The sequence below is a fragment of the Coturnix japonica genome, chromosome 5 (genome assembly GCF_054131305.1).
Source record: "Coturnix japonica strain WE chromosome 5, WE-NBRP24, whole genome shotgun sequence".
Classification (NCBI taxonomy): domain Eukaryota; kingdom Metazoa; phylum Chordata; class Aves; order Galliformes; family Phasianidae; genus Coturnix; species Coturnix japonica.
The window spans coordinates 31,276,265-31,291,479 of NC_140667.1; the positions used below are offsets into that span (position 1 = coordinate 31,276,265).

At 34.8% G+C, this 15,215-nt stretch overlaps 1 protein-coding gene across 20 annotated transcripts in view; it reads left to right on the top strand.

Moving 5' to 3' along the window:
* DPH6 (diphthamine biosynthesis 6) overlaps positions 1-15,215 on the top strand; it is a 177,759-nt gene that overhangs the window by 80,659 nt on the left and 81,885 nt on the right. For all 20 annotated transcript variants that reach the window (XR_014947187.1, XR_014947186.1, XM_085550401.1 and 17 more), the window contains one exon: positions 1,799-1,973. Coding sequence is in view for 18 of the 20 variants with exons in the window: in XM_085550401.1 (XP_085406527.1) it covers positions 1,799-1,973 (175 nt within the window). In the remaining 2 variants the exon portion in view is untranslated. The remainder of the gene's footprint in view (positions 1-1,798; positions 1,974-15,215) is intronic.

Genomic DNA, 15,215 nt, shown 5'->3' on the forward strand with positions numbered 1-15,215 from the left:
TTTGTCCCTGATGTTATTTGATTTTAGTTTGTTTATTGTTAGGGGTTTTGTTGTTGTTTGTTAACATTGCTGGAAATTGGACTATTAATATTTACCCTGCTTTTTTAAGTTCTTAAACATAATTCTCCCTTTGGAAATTCTTTCTTGCATTTGTCAGAAAAGCATATTTCTTGTAACAGTAGTTCATGTTTTTAAGCTTCTGAGATACCATGTTCAGAACTGCTATGGTTTGAAAAATCACTTGGATCATAGATTACTACAGGTTGAATAGGCCCTCTGGAGGTTACCTAGTCCAACCCACTTCCAAAAACAGGGACACCTAAAATATGCCTCGTATCTTGTTGTTTTTCAAATCAGTTTTTCAGCATTTTCTAATGTAAAATATTATATACTTATTATTACAGAGTGTAGTTCAGTCATGTGAATTTTAAGTAGAATGTGAAAATAGGTAGAAGATATTGTTAAGATAATGTACGGTATGGTATGTTCACATCCTTTTAACCACCTACAGTCTGAGTGTCAGAAGAGAATAGAGACAGCAGGAATAGGTTTTTTTGAGCTCCTAATTGTAGTCCAGAGTAAGCTAACAATGGAGGAATGTAGTGTTGGTTGTCTGTGCCTGAAGAGGAAGAATTTAGACTCTGCTGTAAACTACACAAAAATATATCTCTACTGCTATGTATCTTAAATGCTCTTTATGGCACTTACCCTTTCCCTGATTTTGCGTCATTTTCATTTCTCATGCTGCTGCATGTCTTAAGCCTTCACATTTGTACAACCAGCACATAGTTTTCCATCACTTCTTGGAAAGGTCATAAAATAGCAGGTAGAAAGATTAAGAAGTTGCAGTGGGAAATGACTTAATGATTATTTTATAGTACATACAGGTTTGTGTTGCATTTTAGTCAAAAGAAAAATTAAGCAGCAGTTTCCATGTCTGCATCGCTGCATTATGCACAGAGATGTGTTTGTGGGAGTTCTCACAAGCAATATGCTAGAAGCATAGACTCAGGGGTCTAGATCTACACTAAATTTGCAAAATTGTCTTGAAAATGTACTATCCCAAGCGGAAAATCCATTCATCCATGCTTGTGATGATGGTAATGAGGGAAAAAAAAATTATTTGCATGGGAGAGGAGGGGAGAAATATAGTTTTATTGGATGAAATAAGCAAGCCGATAAGAATTTTTTAAGATTGTGTTTCATGTTATGTAAAGAGAACAAGTAATTTTTTGTTGGATACCTGCTGGGAACTAAATGACTTTTTAATGCATAAACTGCAAATATAATTATTTTTCTGGCTTTGAAACATCATTGTTGTTGTTATTTTTATCTTTATTTCTTTCTTTTTATTTATTTGCCCCTCCCTACCATCACCCCTCTCCCACACACCCCCCAACACACATGCAGATTTTTTCACTAACCATTTGCAATAGACTTTGTCTGTCATTCAGGCAAACATTTTCTAAGCTTGGAGCAAACAAAAATGACCTTTCTTAATGAATGCTTAGGTAGGTTTTCTGTGCTATCATAAATGTGCATCTGTCTAACAACTAATAGTATAACAGAAAAATGTGCTTGGTATTGTATTATAACATGTGAGGCTGGTGCAAAGCAAAAGTGAGCTGCTGCTGATATTTAGAAGATTGAGTATTTAGTCCAACAAATGGAAGGTTAGTCAGTGAAAAATGGCTGGTGATATGACAAGGGTCCTCACTATCCAAAAGCTGTTTTAGCTGTTTATATTCCTAAAATAACTATATACACTATAAAAAAGATATTCTTTTTCTGTTTTCAGAGTGTGTGTGGAAACCCTGTTACCTGATGACGTACTGTTTTGCATTGATTGCCTTGCGCATAGCTGTGACATTGCAACAGATGACGTATTAAGTGAAGAAAAGCTGGTCATGCATGTGCAGAGTATTTCCCACTGGGCACCTGCTAGCATAGGACCTTACAGTCAATCCATCAAGGTAAGGAATCTTTGTTATTTCATGTGAACTATATGTCAGATTACTGAAGTGGGTAAAATTTAAAAGTCTCCTTCCTATCCAAATGAATTTACAACAGAAAGAAATAAGGTATTAAAGTTTAAGGAAAATATTTTCTATTGTAAAAAAAAATTTTAAATCACAGAATTGTAGCAGTTAGAAGGGACCTCTAGAGATCATTGAGTCCAGCCGTCCTGCAAAGCAGGGCCCCAAGACAGGGTTGCACAGGTAGGTGTCCAGGCAGGTCTTGAATGCCTCCAGAGAAGTGCTCCATCACCCTTACTGTGAAGCAGTTCTTACACTCGTTTGTGCAGAACTTCCTATGCTTCCATTTGTGACGGTTTCCCCTTGTTCTATTTCCGCTCACTGCTGAAAAGAGTCTGGCCTCATCCCTTTGCCTCCCGCACCTTAGATATTTTTAGACATTGATCAAATCCTCTCTGAGTCTTCTTTTGTCAAGGCTGAACAGTCCCACGTTGCTCAGCATTTCCACATAAGAGGTGTGCTCCAGGCCCTTTATCATCATTGTGACACTCTGCTGTGCTCTTTCCAGGAGAACAAAAATTTAAAATAAGCATTTTTAAGTTACATCTTTAAAACTTATGGACAAAACAGAAAAAGTAATCTAAATCATCACGTTATTGTTCACAAAACAGGTTAAATTATTCTTAATTGTATTAAGAGCATATTAAATCTCAAAAACAGAGAACTTTTTGTTGCTTACTATGGTTAGATTGTGTCATTATCACATTCTCATTTTTATAATCTACCTAGATTATAAATAGACTTTAGGAACAACCAAGTGTATTTAAATTTGTTTAAAGTGAGCAAATCCAGACTTTTTCCACAGTTAGTCAATTGTAAGGTGCCTAAGCAGTGAAGTTGCTCTTGATGTTGTTCAACCATTTAAAAGTACACAGAGGCTGAAGAACTGCACTTTATTTCCAATTAATAACAAATTTATTGCACACTATATAGAAAATATGAAAACAAGGCACAAAGTATCATTGCTAAGTAGACTGAAAATCTGAATGAAAACTTTTTGCAATGAAGCAGAAATCCTCTTAACTGGCGCCAGCTGAGCTGATGAAGTATGTCACCTTCTATACTGCAAAAACTCCGTATGTCTTTACCAGTGTTTTTCTTATAAACCAAGTCTAGCCCACTGGTACTATGAGGACAAAAAGTTAAAATTAGAAATTTATAATGACAATACCCTTTGGATCTGTGGCAGAACAGGGGCAGTCTTTAAAAATGACTTCAGTGTTTCTAAGTAGACGTAAACTGTTTTAAGATAGAATATGACTGACTGACTTGTAAGAAAAAAAAAAAAACAGATTATTTTTCTTGGTTCACTTATTTTCATAGTGTAGAACACTGTCTATATCAGGTACTGGAATGTAAGATACATTAGAGTTATTGTATTGTATCAGAAACGTCTAGGACTTGCAGTGATAGCGTGTTATTTTCTAATTATATTAGATGATGTAATAAATGTTATTATGCCTTTAAATAAGCCTAATCTCACAGGGTAATGAGAGATCAAAGACTCCATGCTGGTTTTGTAAATCTTATTTACCATCTTCCAGTCCTGTGTGAGAAACCTGTAGTAGTGAATTTTAGCCATATTAAAAAAGAATTAAGGTATTTGCATATTTATTTTCAGTTTTGTTTTGTTTTTTTTTAATGTCCGATGTTACTGGGAGACTGTAACAGTCAGGCAGAATGAAATCACTTAGTTTATCACTGTCCTCATCATGCTTTCAATACATCTGTGGAAAGCTTAAGTTGATGATGAGAGGCAATTGTATGGTCCTTTTGCCCTGATGTTTGGAGATGTTCCTTGTAAACAGACTTCCAAAGTAATATTATACCCTTCTAGTACAAGTACAATAGAGTATCTAGTCTATATTCTGTCTCAGAATATGCAGTCAAAAGTGGTTTGCTTTCATTTAAAAAAACAAACGAACAAACAAAAAAAAAACAAACGTATCACAACTAAAACACGAAAAGCAGAAGTAATTTAAAAGTCTATTTGAACTTTGTTTTGGAAAACTTCCTTATTGTTTTTCTATCTGGAAATGAGCGAATAAACTGGAACAGTAGAATCTATTGTACAATATTTTTACAATCTATTGTAAAATATTCTACAATAATTTTTGATGATGACATTACCTATTTTATAAATATAATGATACACAATTATCTATGATTTAATTATGTCTGATGACACTTCTAGATTTTCCTCATGACCTCAATACTTTCCCTCTGACAGCTGCCAAATTCCAGTTTCTACTATCCTTCAGGCACCTTATTCTCAGCGTTCTCTTCTACACTGTTTAAACCTAGTAACACAAACTCTTAGTCTGGCTAAATTCCAGTGTCCGGGTCCCTGCAACTTGATCTAATTTGGGTTCTGTTTCCTGTTTATTTTTATTTCAGTAAATCACTTATTTGTGGCTTTTTTTTCTGTGGGCCTATCCAGGGTTGCACATAGCTAGCTCGTGGGCCACAGGCTGGACACATCTGGTATAGTTAAATCCAAGTGATCTGTAGCTTTTTGAGAATCAGAAGTTACTGTATGAACGTCTTTATCAAATAGTGCCAATTTCTTACATCACTGATACAATAACGTCTGATCCAAGTAGCTATTTAGCTAATAATATCATCTTACTCAGTTTATCAGTTTGAGGTGATTACTCAAAATTATTACTCAAAAGTATTGCTCTGCCAAGGAAGGGGCCACGAGGTTTAATTCTGGGTGTGCTATTTACAGATTAATTAGGACATTTAACTTCATTTTTAATACTAAAGAATTAATCCCATAAAAATTAGTGATCTCGGAGGAGTCAGTTGTCAACTTCTGACAGGATCTCTTTGCCATAATCTATTAAAATGCTGCTTTTATCTTGTCTTGCCTATGTCATATTTTATGGATTTTTTCATAAACACTGCCTATACTTCATAAATGTCTCAATTTTCTAGTCTATTAACATTACTTCAAAAGCAATTGATAAAAGAGTAGGGCACGCATGAAATAATACACCAATAATGTGAAGTGCTGGAGGCAAGAACAGTGGGTAGTATCTGCGCAGCTTGTGAGCTGAAACAATGAAAGTATGTTTTATCTACTACAATAAAGAAACAAATGATCATTTTTGATAGCAGAAAAAAAGATTGCTGGTAATTGGGCAGATGAAAAATGGGTTACATTGAAAATATAGCATATTTTGAAAATGGTAGCTGATTCAAGAAAACAAACATCTCCAAGCATATATTTACATTTTCCAAACCTTTCCCCTTTGATTATGATGTAGTCATTTTCATATTATACGTGGCACAGTTTTTAAATACTTGCTGAGAACTAGAAATGCAAATATATATGTGTTTCTTAAAGAAATAAACATTTGTGAAAGAGGTGTTTGAAAGGGTGTACAAACTAAAAGTCCCCAAGTGAATGAACACTTCAAAAATGCTTATGCTTCCTGTGGATTAATAATAATTCGCCAGTTAAGGAAGGATGAATCACAGAGGATTTGATTCACTAGATAAGGTATTTTGCCTTGCCTAATACCACATTTGTATGAGGGAGCCTGTTCTTTCAACCTTGCCACTTAAGTTTTGTTAATGAAACTGAACTCTTCCTCCTCCCTAGGATTCAGCATCCAAATAGTGATGAGGTCAGTAAACCACGAAAAAAAAAACAACAAACAACTGGTATTATAAAACTAGTAATGCAAACAGAATATATATAAGTAGACAGTATGGTAAATAAAATATATTTATTAAAATCCTAATAGTAATAGAGATTTCTAAAAGACATCTATTATGTTGTCTCTGCTTTTAGGTATTCTGAACATGCATTCGACAGAGCATCTTGGCTCCCACACATATTAAGGTGACTGTCAGAAATCAGATGTGGAACTGAGATGCTTAGTGCATTAAAACAAATTAAGGATATACTGTCTTCTTGCCTGTCTGTCATAGCTTCAGTGGCCGCTGTTTTACACAAAGTGTATTAAGGCACTGCTGTCAGATTCAACTGCCTTACTTAGGGCAATTCTTCATAGTGTCTTCCCCCAAATTCTGCTTCACTCTGTATCAGTTTAAATTTGCCAGGTAGTTCTCTGTTTGCTTGAAAAATCTGTAACTGCCTAAACCTTGACTGGTTCTGCTGCTGCCATCTAGGGAGACAGACATCTGTCTGTTTTGTCTCTACAGTCTCATCTCTTCGAATTTAAGAATATGCAAACCTAAACCATGGTCCCCAGAAGAATTTAAATATGAGGAGGTGAAAAGGATGACTGTCATGTTTTATATGATGAAGGGTTTAGTGTGCTTGCTTAGGAAGTGCAGAAATTAAGTTTGAGTTCCCTGGAGGCTGAACATTTAATCGAGAGCTCAAACTACCCAAATGTTTGTCTGCAGGGTGTACTGGAAATGTGCTTCCCACTTTCCTATTTTATAAACACAGTCCAAAAGTGAGGAACTATAAACAAAGTGTCAAATTTCAGAGGTTAGAGAGTTTAGATCTGAGATGCTATAGGCATCTTTACTCTCTAGAGGGATACTCAGGAACCCTAAAAAGAGGGAGATGTCCTTGGAGTAGACAGCCTGTGTTTCACTTTTGCGTCATGAGGAAGCTCAGAGTATGTTTATTAAGGTACCAACTTCATCTTTTTCTTCAGCTTTAATGAAAATGAGCAGGTCTGGGGTTTTTTGTCATTCTTGTTGGGTTTTTGTTTTTTGTTTTTCTTGTGGTGGTTAGTTATTTATGTTTGGTTTTGCTTTTGTTTGTTTTCCTTGGAGAAGTGATACAGACACTGACGTTTTTTCAGTCCCAGACTGTGGCATTCTGTCTGACTTAGATATTGTCCTTCCAGAATTTGACTTGGAGTTATTTATTGCCTCCAAGTAGCTATTTTAGTAAACTGTATGTTCACTGTGCTGGCTGATGTAAATACCAGGTAAGTTTCAAATTTAGGAATGTGAATGTAACACTAAAAGAGAAGCCAAAAAAAAGGTGTGTCAGAATTCTTCCAGTTGCCTAATAGAAAGTGTCTTGCACAGTTTTTTTACTTCCTCTTTCTTTTCCTCAGACAGCATTTTTCTTTACCTCAAAGGAAGAGGACTTAGTATTTTTGTGGTTTGTACTTCCATGTTCTTTTGATGGCTCTAAATATGTATTGTATTCTCATCACAGGTAAGCTTATGTTTACTGACAAACCCAACTTTTTTTCAGTGTTTTAAATATGTGATTAGAATTTGATCAATGGGAGATATGAATACTTTCTCAATAATGATACATGTAAAAGTTTGTGACCTGGTATTTGACATTCTTTTGAAAATGCATAATTGTTCTACTAATTCTATGAGGAGCTATGTGTGAATTTATGTATGAAAGGAATCCTTTTGATTTCTGTTCATGTACTTAAATTTTATGTATAGGAGTTTATAGAGATATATAGTATATATAGTATACTATATATTATACTTATATAGTATATAGAGATGAAAAACTTGCAGCAGTGGGATTTAGTGCCCTAAATGGCTTGATTACTATGAGCAGCTCATTCCAGGTAACTGCTTGTTCCCTTAATTTGACTTGAAAATCATACTTCTCAAGCAACTGAACATCTGCAATGCATGACTGGCTGTGCTGGCAGTCATATTATTCCTGATCCTTCTGAGCATTGCCTTAATTTTAAAAGTAATGTCACTTGGTATCTGTATGGTTTTCTTTAGTTGCTTCACCTGATAAATGCCAGGAGATCGCCAACAACATCAAAAGCATAGGATTAAAAACATAACAGACAAAAAAATCACACCTTCAGCTGTTCAGCTATTATGCTGATTGTCTCGAAAAAGAAAAAAAAAGGATTAAGGATTTGGCTTTGCAATAATCAGCAATAAATAGCACAATCAAAGCCTGTCAATCAGAAGAGTACTTCAGAATCCCTAAGATTCAGCATACATGTTGAATTAAACCAGAAATAATGGAAGACATATATAGTGATCACAAACTATGTGGACTATTTAAATGAAGTTGACACTAATGTGTAAATCCTATAGGGAATTCCAAGAGATTCTTTTGAGACTCAGTGGAAGTGTTAAGCCTGACTCAGCTTCTCTTCATCTCCTGTTCTCTGGATTGTTTGCTAGCTCTCTCTGATTCACAAACAAGGGAACCTTAGCATGCCTACTACCATCTGCTAGTACTCCATGAAACCCTCACTAAAACCTCACTCCACTTTTTATGCTAACAAAAAGTTTTCCATGGTGGAAATGAGACTCTCTTCACTGATCCCATAACAAGACCAGCTTATTGACCAACAGTTTCACAGCCTTCTGCATTACTTCTCATCTCTACGACAGTCTGCCACTTTATAATGTCCATTGAAGCTTTACCAGAAAATGACCAAAATCTGAAAAACTGGCATAAACATCTCAGTATCACTGTGACAACAGCTAATTTCACTAATTCCATTTGTATCAGACTGGATAAAAAAGTGAACATGAGAATAACCCTGCACTTGGCCAGTGTCTTTATGGACTGCCTTGAAAATTATTGTTATTAACATCATAATAAATCTGACATATACAGATAGAAAGTTGATTGTCTGGACTGTAAACATAAGACTACTATATGTATTTCCACCACTAATTCAATAATTACCAGCTTTTTGCCAAGCCATCGGTGAAGCATTCCTACACTTAGTTTTCTAGAGACTATCATCATCAACACTGCAGTGTAAAAACTCCAGTATGCAGAGAAAATGAGTCCACCTACTTCCATAAAATAAAAATCTACAACAACCTGTTAAAAGATACAGTGTGCAGTTAGACCCTTGAATAAGACATATGGTCTGAGCAGAAATTATCTCAGCCATCTAAGGAGGATTTTTAATCAACAGAAACACTTCTGTGAAAAAAGGCCACCAGGAAACAATGTTAGGAATTATCAACCTAAAAAAAAAAAAAAAAAAAAAAAAAAAAAAGTTGCTGCAGATCCTAAATCCTTACCTGTCACGTGCCATCTATCAATGGAACTATTAGAATATCATTGCATACCTACAGCCTGTGACAGAAGAATATCCTGGTCTCAAAATTTCTTCCAAGAAAAACTTCCTCAGAACCATCTATCCTAGTATTCAAGCTGCTCTTTAACCTCAGTGAGTTTCTCACTGTGTCATACGAAGTACACTCAACAGATCTAGAGTGTGTATCAGGGTGAAATTGAATCTCTCTGAAGTAAATAACTACTATTTATCATCTTTTGGTTCTCTTTCAACACTTCTAGCATCATAATAAATTTTGAGTGTTACGATAATTTCCAAGTGACAACGAGCCACTAGTGTGCCGCCCATGGTACAGAAAATCTGTCAAGGGCAAAAATTATCCTTTTGCACTAGCATAAGCACTTCTAATGAAACAAAGTCTATGTAATCTCTTAGTTCTAATCCTTAAGGGAAATTCACTTAAATGTCTTCAGAAAATGAGAATAAGAATTTGTACTCCTGTTATTTATTTTTTTTAAGTGAACATCTGCTAAAAATATACAGTGATCTCTGTAAAGTTCCTTGAATATTGGAACATTGTTACTAGCCTGCCTGTCTGTGTTTCTCCTAAGTAATTAGTATCTTCTCTTTCTCCACCTTTGCCTCTTTCTCTGACATCTCCTCTACAGTTTCCATTTTTCATATAAAGATAGCAAACTGATATGTATGCATTTCTCCCCATCCTGTGTTTAGCTTCAAAAGCTATGTCAATGCTTTCAGACCAGTCACCAAAATTATCTCCAAGGAATAAGCTCATTTTTTCCTACATTTTTCTGCTTTTCCATGTTTTATGTTAATATATGTAAATATATATATATTTATTTATTTATTATTTTTTTAATTTTATTTTTGAGAGGGATCCTAATTGGAGTTCAACCATCTTTTTCAGAATTATGTATTTGCTTTTGGCAAATTTATTTGGGTCCACTACATTATTTTGGTATTTTGGCACCTCAAATTTTTCCATCCCCCATCCCACTTTGTTTTCACTGGTGAATTTGATGCATCAGAGCCTGAGGGTTGAGCTCAGTAACAGAAACATTGTCTCTTTCTCTAGAGGTTCAGTTATGTGATTATTGTGACAGGTTTGAAGTGCTCATGAAGTGCTTTCTCTTTGAATTTTCACTAGGTTAACTGTTTGTGAGCCATACTGTGCCCTAGAAAACTCATCCCTATACATTCCCTACAATAGACAGAAATCACATCTTGGTTCTTTGTGTGGCTGGTATTTCTCCCAACTTTAGGTTTGCAAAAATTCCACTTCTGAGGATACTCAGTGTTGTTGTGTGCCCACTGAAACACTCATGTAAACCAAACTTCCCTCTTTACTAGTTTCATAAAACTATCCATTTATTTTTCATGATACTTCCTCTCTAGTCCAGTTTTGTACTTCCTTGGGAAAGTATCCAGGTGTTACAAGACATCAAGTTGGTGATTTCTACAACTTCTTTGCAGAAGTATTCTACTGAGACACTAACATATCTTCATAAACATAGCCATATTTTTACTATTGGACTGAAAACCAGTTAAAGCAGAACATACTGTGATAAATCAATGCCCTCCATATCATTATACACAGTGCTGAACTTCAAAAATACATGAAATATTTTTTTCCAAACAGCTTTTGATACTCCAAATCTGACACATATTTTAAGCATGAAACCTCTTTACTTTTAGTTGTTATTTTATTGCTGAAACTATAGGCAGCTGAGTTGAGGAAATCAGTCTGTTACACTATGCTCTTGTTCCAACTTTTTCCTCCTTGCACTCTTTCAATGCAAGTATGGGATCTATCACCCTCAGGCAGTGCTAGCAAAGATAGCAATCATCTTTAGAGCCAGTGCAGTTTGTGTCCATGGCTCTTAGTAAGATCTTCAACCTTTTAAGGAGATAGATTATTGGTTGTTTTCCTATCCTTTCTTATTGATTTTGAAAGACTGCAAATCATTTTTATTCTTCAATTTGTTTTGACAAAGCTTCCTTTTACTTCTTTAAAAACCTGGGGGGGGGGGAGGAAGAAAAAATTGTTCTTTCAAGGCAACATTATTATCTACTCTCAAGTACAAGTGCTAGAGAAGCACAGCTTTCCTTTAAACTACAGATAATGTTTCAGGGGTTGAACACATTTTTATCCCTGAGTTCAACTGTACTGTTTCTCACCACAAATTCTGTGAATAAAAAGCATCCTTGAAATCCTTTTAGAGAATTCTGTTTCAGAGAACATTCTCTTAGCAGCTCTTTGTGATGAAACAGAACAATATTTTCAAAGCAAAATTAGTTGGCCTGACTGTTACATTTTACAGCAAGTTAAAATGGAAAAGCCAAGCTTACTTGCATTTCTGTGGCAAGGGGTGCACTGGTCTTAGGCTCAGAGAGTCCAGGATTTGATTTTTCTGCACCAGAGAGCAATTTTTTGACATCTCATTCTTATTGTTTCCAAGGCTAATGAAGTGTTTTTAAATGTTCTTCTTCTATAGCTGCTAGTCATTTGAAGATAATTTCTGGTTGTTTGTATTTTGTTACACCTCCAAATTATAGTTGCATTTATCTATATTCTGAGCTTGTGGTGACTTATTCCTACTGGTTCTTGCATGTTAATGTAGAAAACTTACCTTGCAGATGACATTTTTACATGCATTGCTTCCCTGAACCATTTCTGTCTTTCAGCATGCACACTGAGGGCTTTTGTTACTTGAGGTCAATATCCAGCTGGTGTTCAAAACTATAAAGTTTTGGCTCTGGAGTTCTGGTTCAGTTTGTGTTGTGTCTAGTTATCTTTCTAGAGAAAGTCACAATTCACTTTCAGCAAGGCAACATTGTTTCTCTCCTGTTTATGGTATGGTGTCAGTGTGACCTGTTTCTTCTGTTTCCAACTACAGCTGTATATCAGTGCTGACTTAATTTTCCTTCTGTTATTATTTAAAAAAAAAAAAAAAAGAAATATTTTGTAGTCCATAGAGATGAAATTTACTGTGAAGATGGTATTAGGCAGAGAAGTTATTACATTTTCTAATTATTTTTTATGTTTCTTTTGCTGCAAGTCTTAGCACTTACATAGGGGGATTTTTTACTGGTATGATATATTTATTTTCTTTCATTCTTTTTATTTGCCTTCCACCCCCACCCCCACCCCACCCCCATTCAGTAACTTGAGAGGGAAAGAGTTGTTTTTAAGAATAAATAGTGCTTCCTTAAAGTCACAAGATTGGTATGGTGTCTGGTAAGTTATAATTGAAACGTGTTTTCAAGGTATTCAAAATTAAGGGAGATGGTAGCAAGTAGAAAATAAGTACCTATAAATACAAGTGGAGATAGTAAAAGTAGTTCCAGTTTAGTTACATGTCTTGATTGTGAAATATTACAGGTTCTAATATGCTTATAATATATTTGTGTTCTGTTCTTTTAAAATGTTTCTATTTATTCTTAAAACTTACTAGGCTTTTCATTTAAGTGAATGGTTCTATTACAAAAATGTCCGTTATCTCGTATACCTAAAATTTCAGGAAAATTTCAGAGCTTTATAATGTTAAATCTTTGTGATGATTATTGTGTGCTGTCAACTACATACCTAGTTGTTTATTATGATACAAATATCCTCTGTTCATTACAATAACAACAATCTATCAAAATTTGAGTTAGTGAATAAAAGTTTTGTTTAATTGTGCAGACAATATCAGAAAAAACTGTTGATATTCAAGCAACTGTTTTCAAGTATTTTCTTTAATTTTTAAAATTTATGGTAGACTACAGATGAAAGAATTAAAGTATTACAGGAAAGCACAGGGAAATTAAAATAGCCTTTAAACATCTGTCCTGAAGTTTCTTAGCAATTCCTCTGCTCTGTATCAAATATTGCAACATAGAATAATGTTTGTGGTTTTTGTAATGCTATTTGTTAATACTCTCTTTTTAAAAAAATCAAACTCGATAAAAAATGGTGATCATTGATACATCTGTGGATAGAAAATTAAAGCCAACTGAAATCTTAAGGCTTGATTGGGTTAGCCACGTGCTTAATTTTCAAGTTATTGTTAACTCCTAGTATATGTGCTGAGAGTTAGATATAACTTTCCTTTGGTCATGATTGTTGCAAACCAAAATTATCAATAGGTGTCAGAAAAACTGCTTAAATGCCAAAAATTTTGTGTTGGATTAAATTTTGGTAGTGCTGTGTACTTTCATGAAAGCATATTTACATTGCAGTCACTGGGATTTTTCTCCTAACTAGTGGGTTCAGGAGCTGAATAAAGTGAAATTGTAAAGAAGATAAAAAGGAAAATAACATTGAACTGAGACTAAGAATGTTGCAAAGGAACTAACAAATATTTCAGTAAAATATGCCAAATGAGACAAAGTAGACATTCAGTGCTCAAAGCTCTGGGTTGAAAATAAAATGCTGGATAAGTTTGGTTAAGGGGTTAGCTGTAGAATTAATACAGCAAGAAAAGACGAAAAATACAAGAGAAGCTAAGATGAGTCAGACATAGTCAAAGTGGACAGAAATAGTGGAGGGAGAAGGAAATTCATCCTACAGAGATAGTTTCTGCTGTCAGTCTCAGATAAGTATTGTCTCTAGAAAGGTCAGCTCAGGAATTGCCGAATGACAGAAGTGATAGGGAAGAACTGCATCATCTGGTGTAAGAGGAGTAAAATAGGCCTCAAGTTGTAATTTTTATCAATGATGGAACAGTATTTACTTTGACAAATCTATGAATTCACCCTTGAAATGTGTGGGGAATTTTAGTGAATGTGACTACACATTTTTTTCCTTCATTTTGTGACATCACAAATTTTTCACTCCTAAATGCATGTGGCGTTGCGTATTCACATGGGACCTGAACACTCAGATCCTAAGAAGGAAAATAATATTGGAAGAGAGGTACTGAATACTCAAATTTCTGTATACTTTTAATTCACTAGATTATGTTAATAATAATCAGGCATATCAGCTCTTTCCTTACATAAGTGAATCCTTTAGACCAGTTTGGTTTGCTCTTTTTTTCATTTGTTATTAGTCACATGAGGCAATATTGAATTAATTTCCTTTTTTTTCAACCTAATTACTTTATGGGAAAATTTTAGATTATATTAACAAATAGAAAAGGTGTCATCCAAAAAAACAAAACAAACAACAACATCAACAACAACAAAAAAAAAACATCCAAAAAAGCCCTACAAAGAACAAAAAAGAAAGGAAAGCAGCAGGATAAACGTTGTGACCTTCTAGTGAGAAACAGTATGGCATGCATAAAGGAGTGCTGCGTTAAATGGAGGAGGGGGGAGAAGGAAGTGGGTAATTATTTGTAGCAGTGCTTTTACTGTTGTTGGAATGAAACAGACTAACAGTGGCAGCAGTCATTTTGCTGAATCAAAGTCCATGTTAGTCGCATTATACACTGCCACAAAAGGTTGTTAAGGCTGGTATTAGCATGTACCACTGAGGACATTGGAAGGACTCGATCTGTCACACTAAATCGCCTTCTTGCCCTCAACCATTGAAGTCTCCGGCTCCTCTGACATGTTCTTTCATTAATGGCCTGGCCTTGACAACTGATCCTAATTGCCTCTGAACCGCACTTCATGTATTATTGGTGTCTGCCTGCCCTGGTTCATGTCAACAAGCCGCAGCATGCACAGGGTGTGCCCGGTGCCTTTTGCTGAAATGATGCTCACATAGTCATTTACCTCTGAGGGTTTGGGTCTCACTGGGAATGAAGTATAAAGCTAAAGATCTTCTTGTCTCTTCTTAGTAATTCTTTAATGTAGATCTGTGCTGAGTACTTATTAGGCATGTATGAAGACTCAGTAAAGCATCAAGCCAATTATACAAGATTCCATTAAGACATAGACAGTAAATGCAAAATAAAACTTGTCTATATTTTATTTACTACGTAGGCGTACTACTTACATAGTAGTGTAATATTAGTATTATAATATATTAGTGTTATATATTTGTGTACTAATACATAATGTATTAGTTACTATGTAAGTTTATTGATTCTGAAAAACTTACTGAACTAGAAATTATGGCTTACACTTCATTTTTTATAAATGAAAGTTTTCTAATTTAAAATAATAGTATAGAAGAAATGTTATCCACAATATTGACCTGACACCATTCCTGTAGATTGAAAGGATCTAGCTATACATAGCAAAAATTCCTATT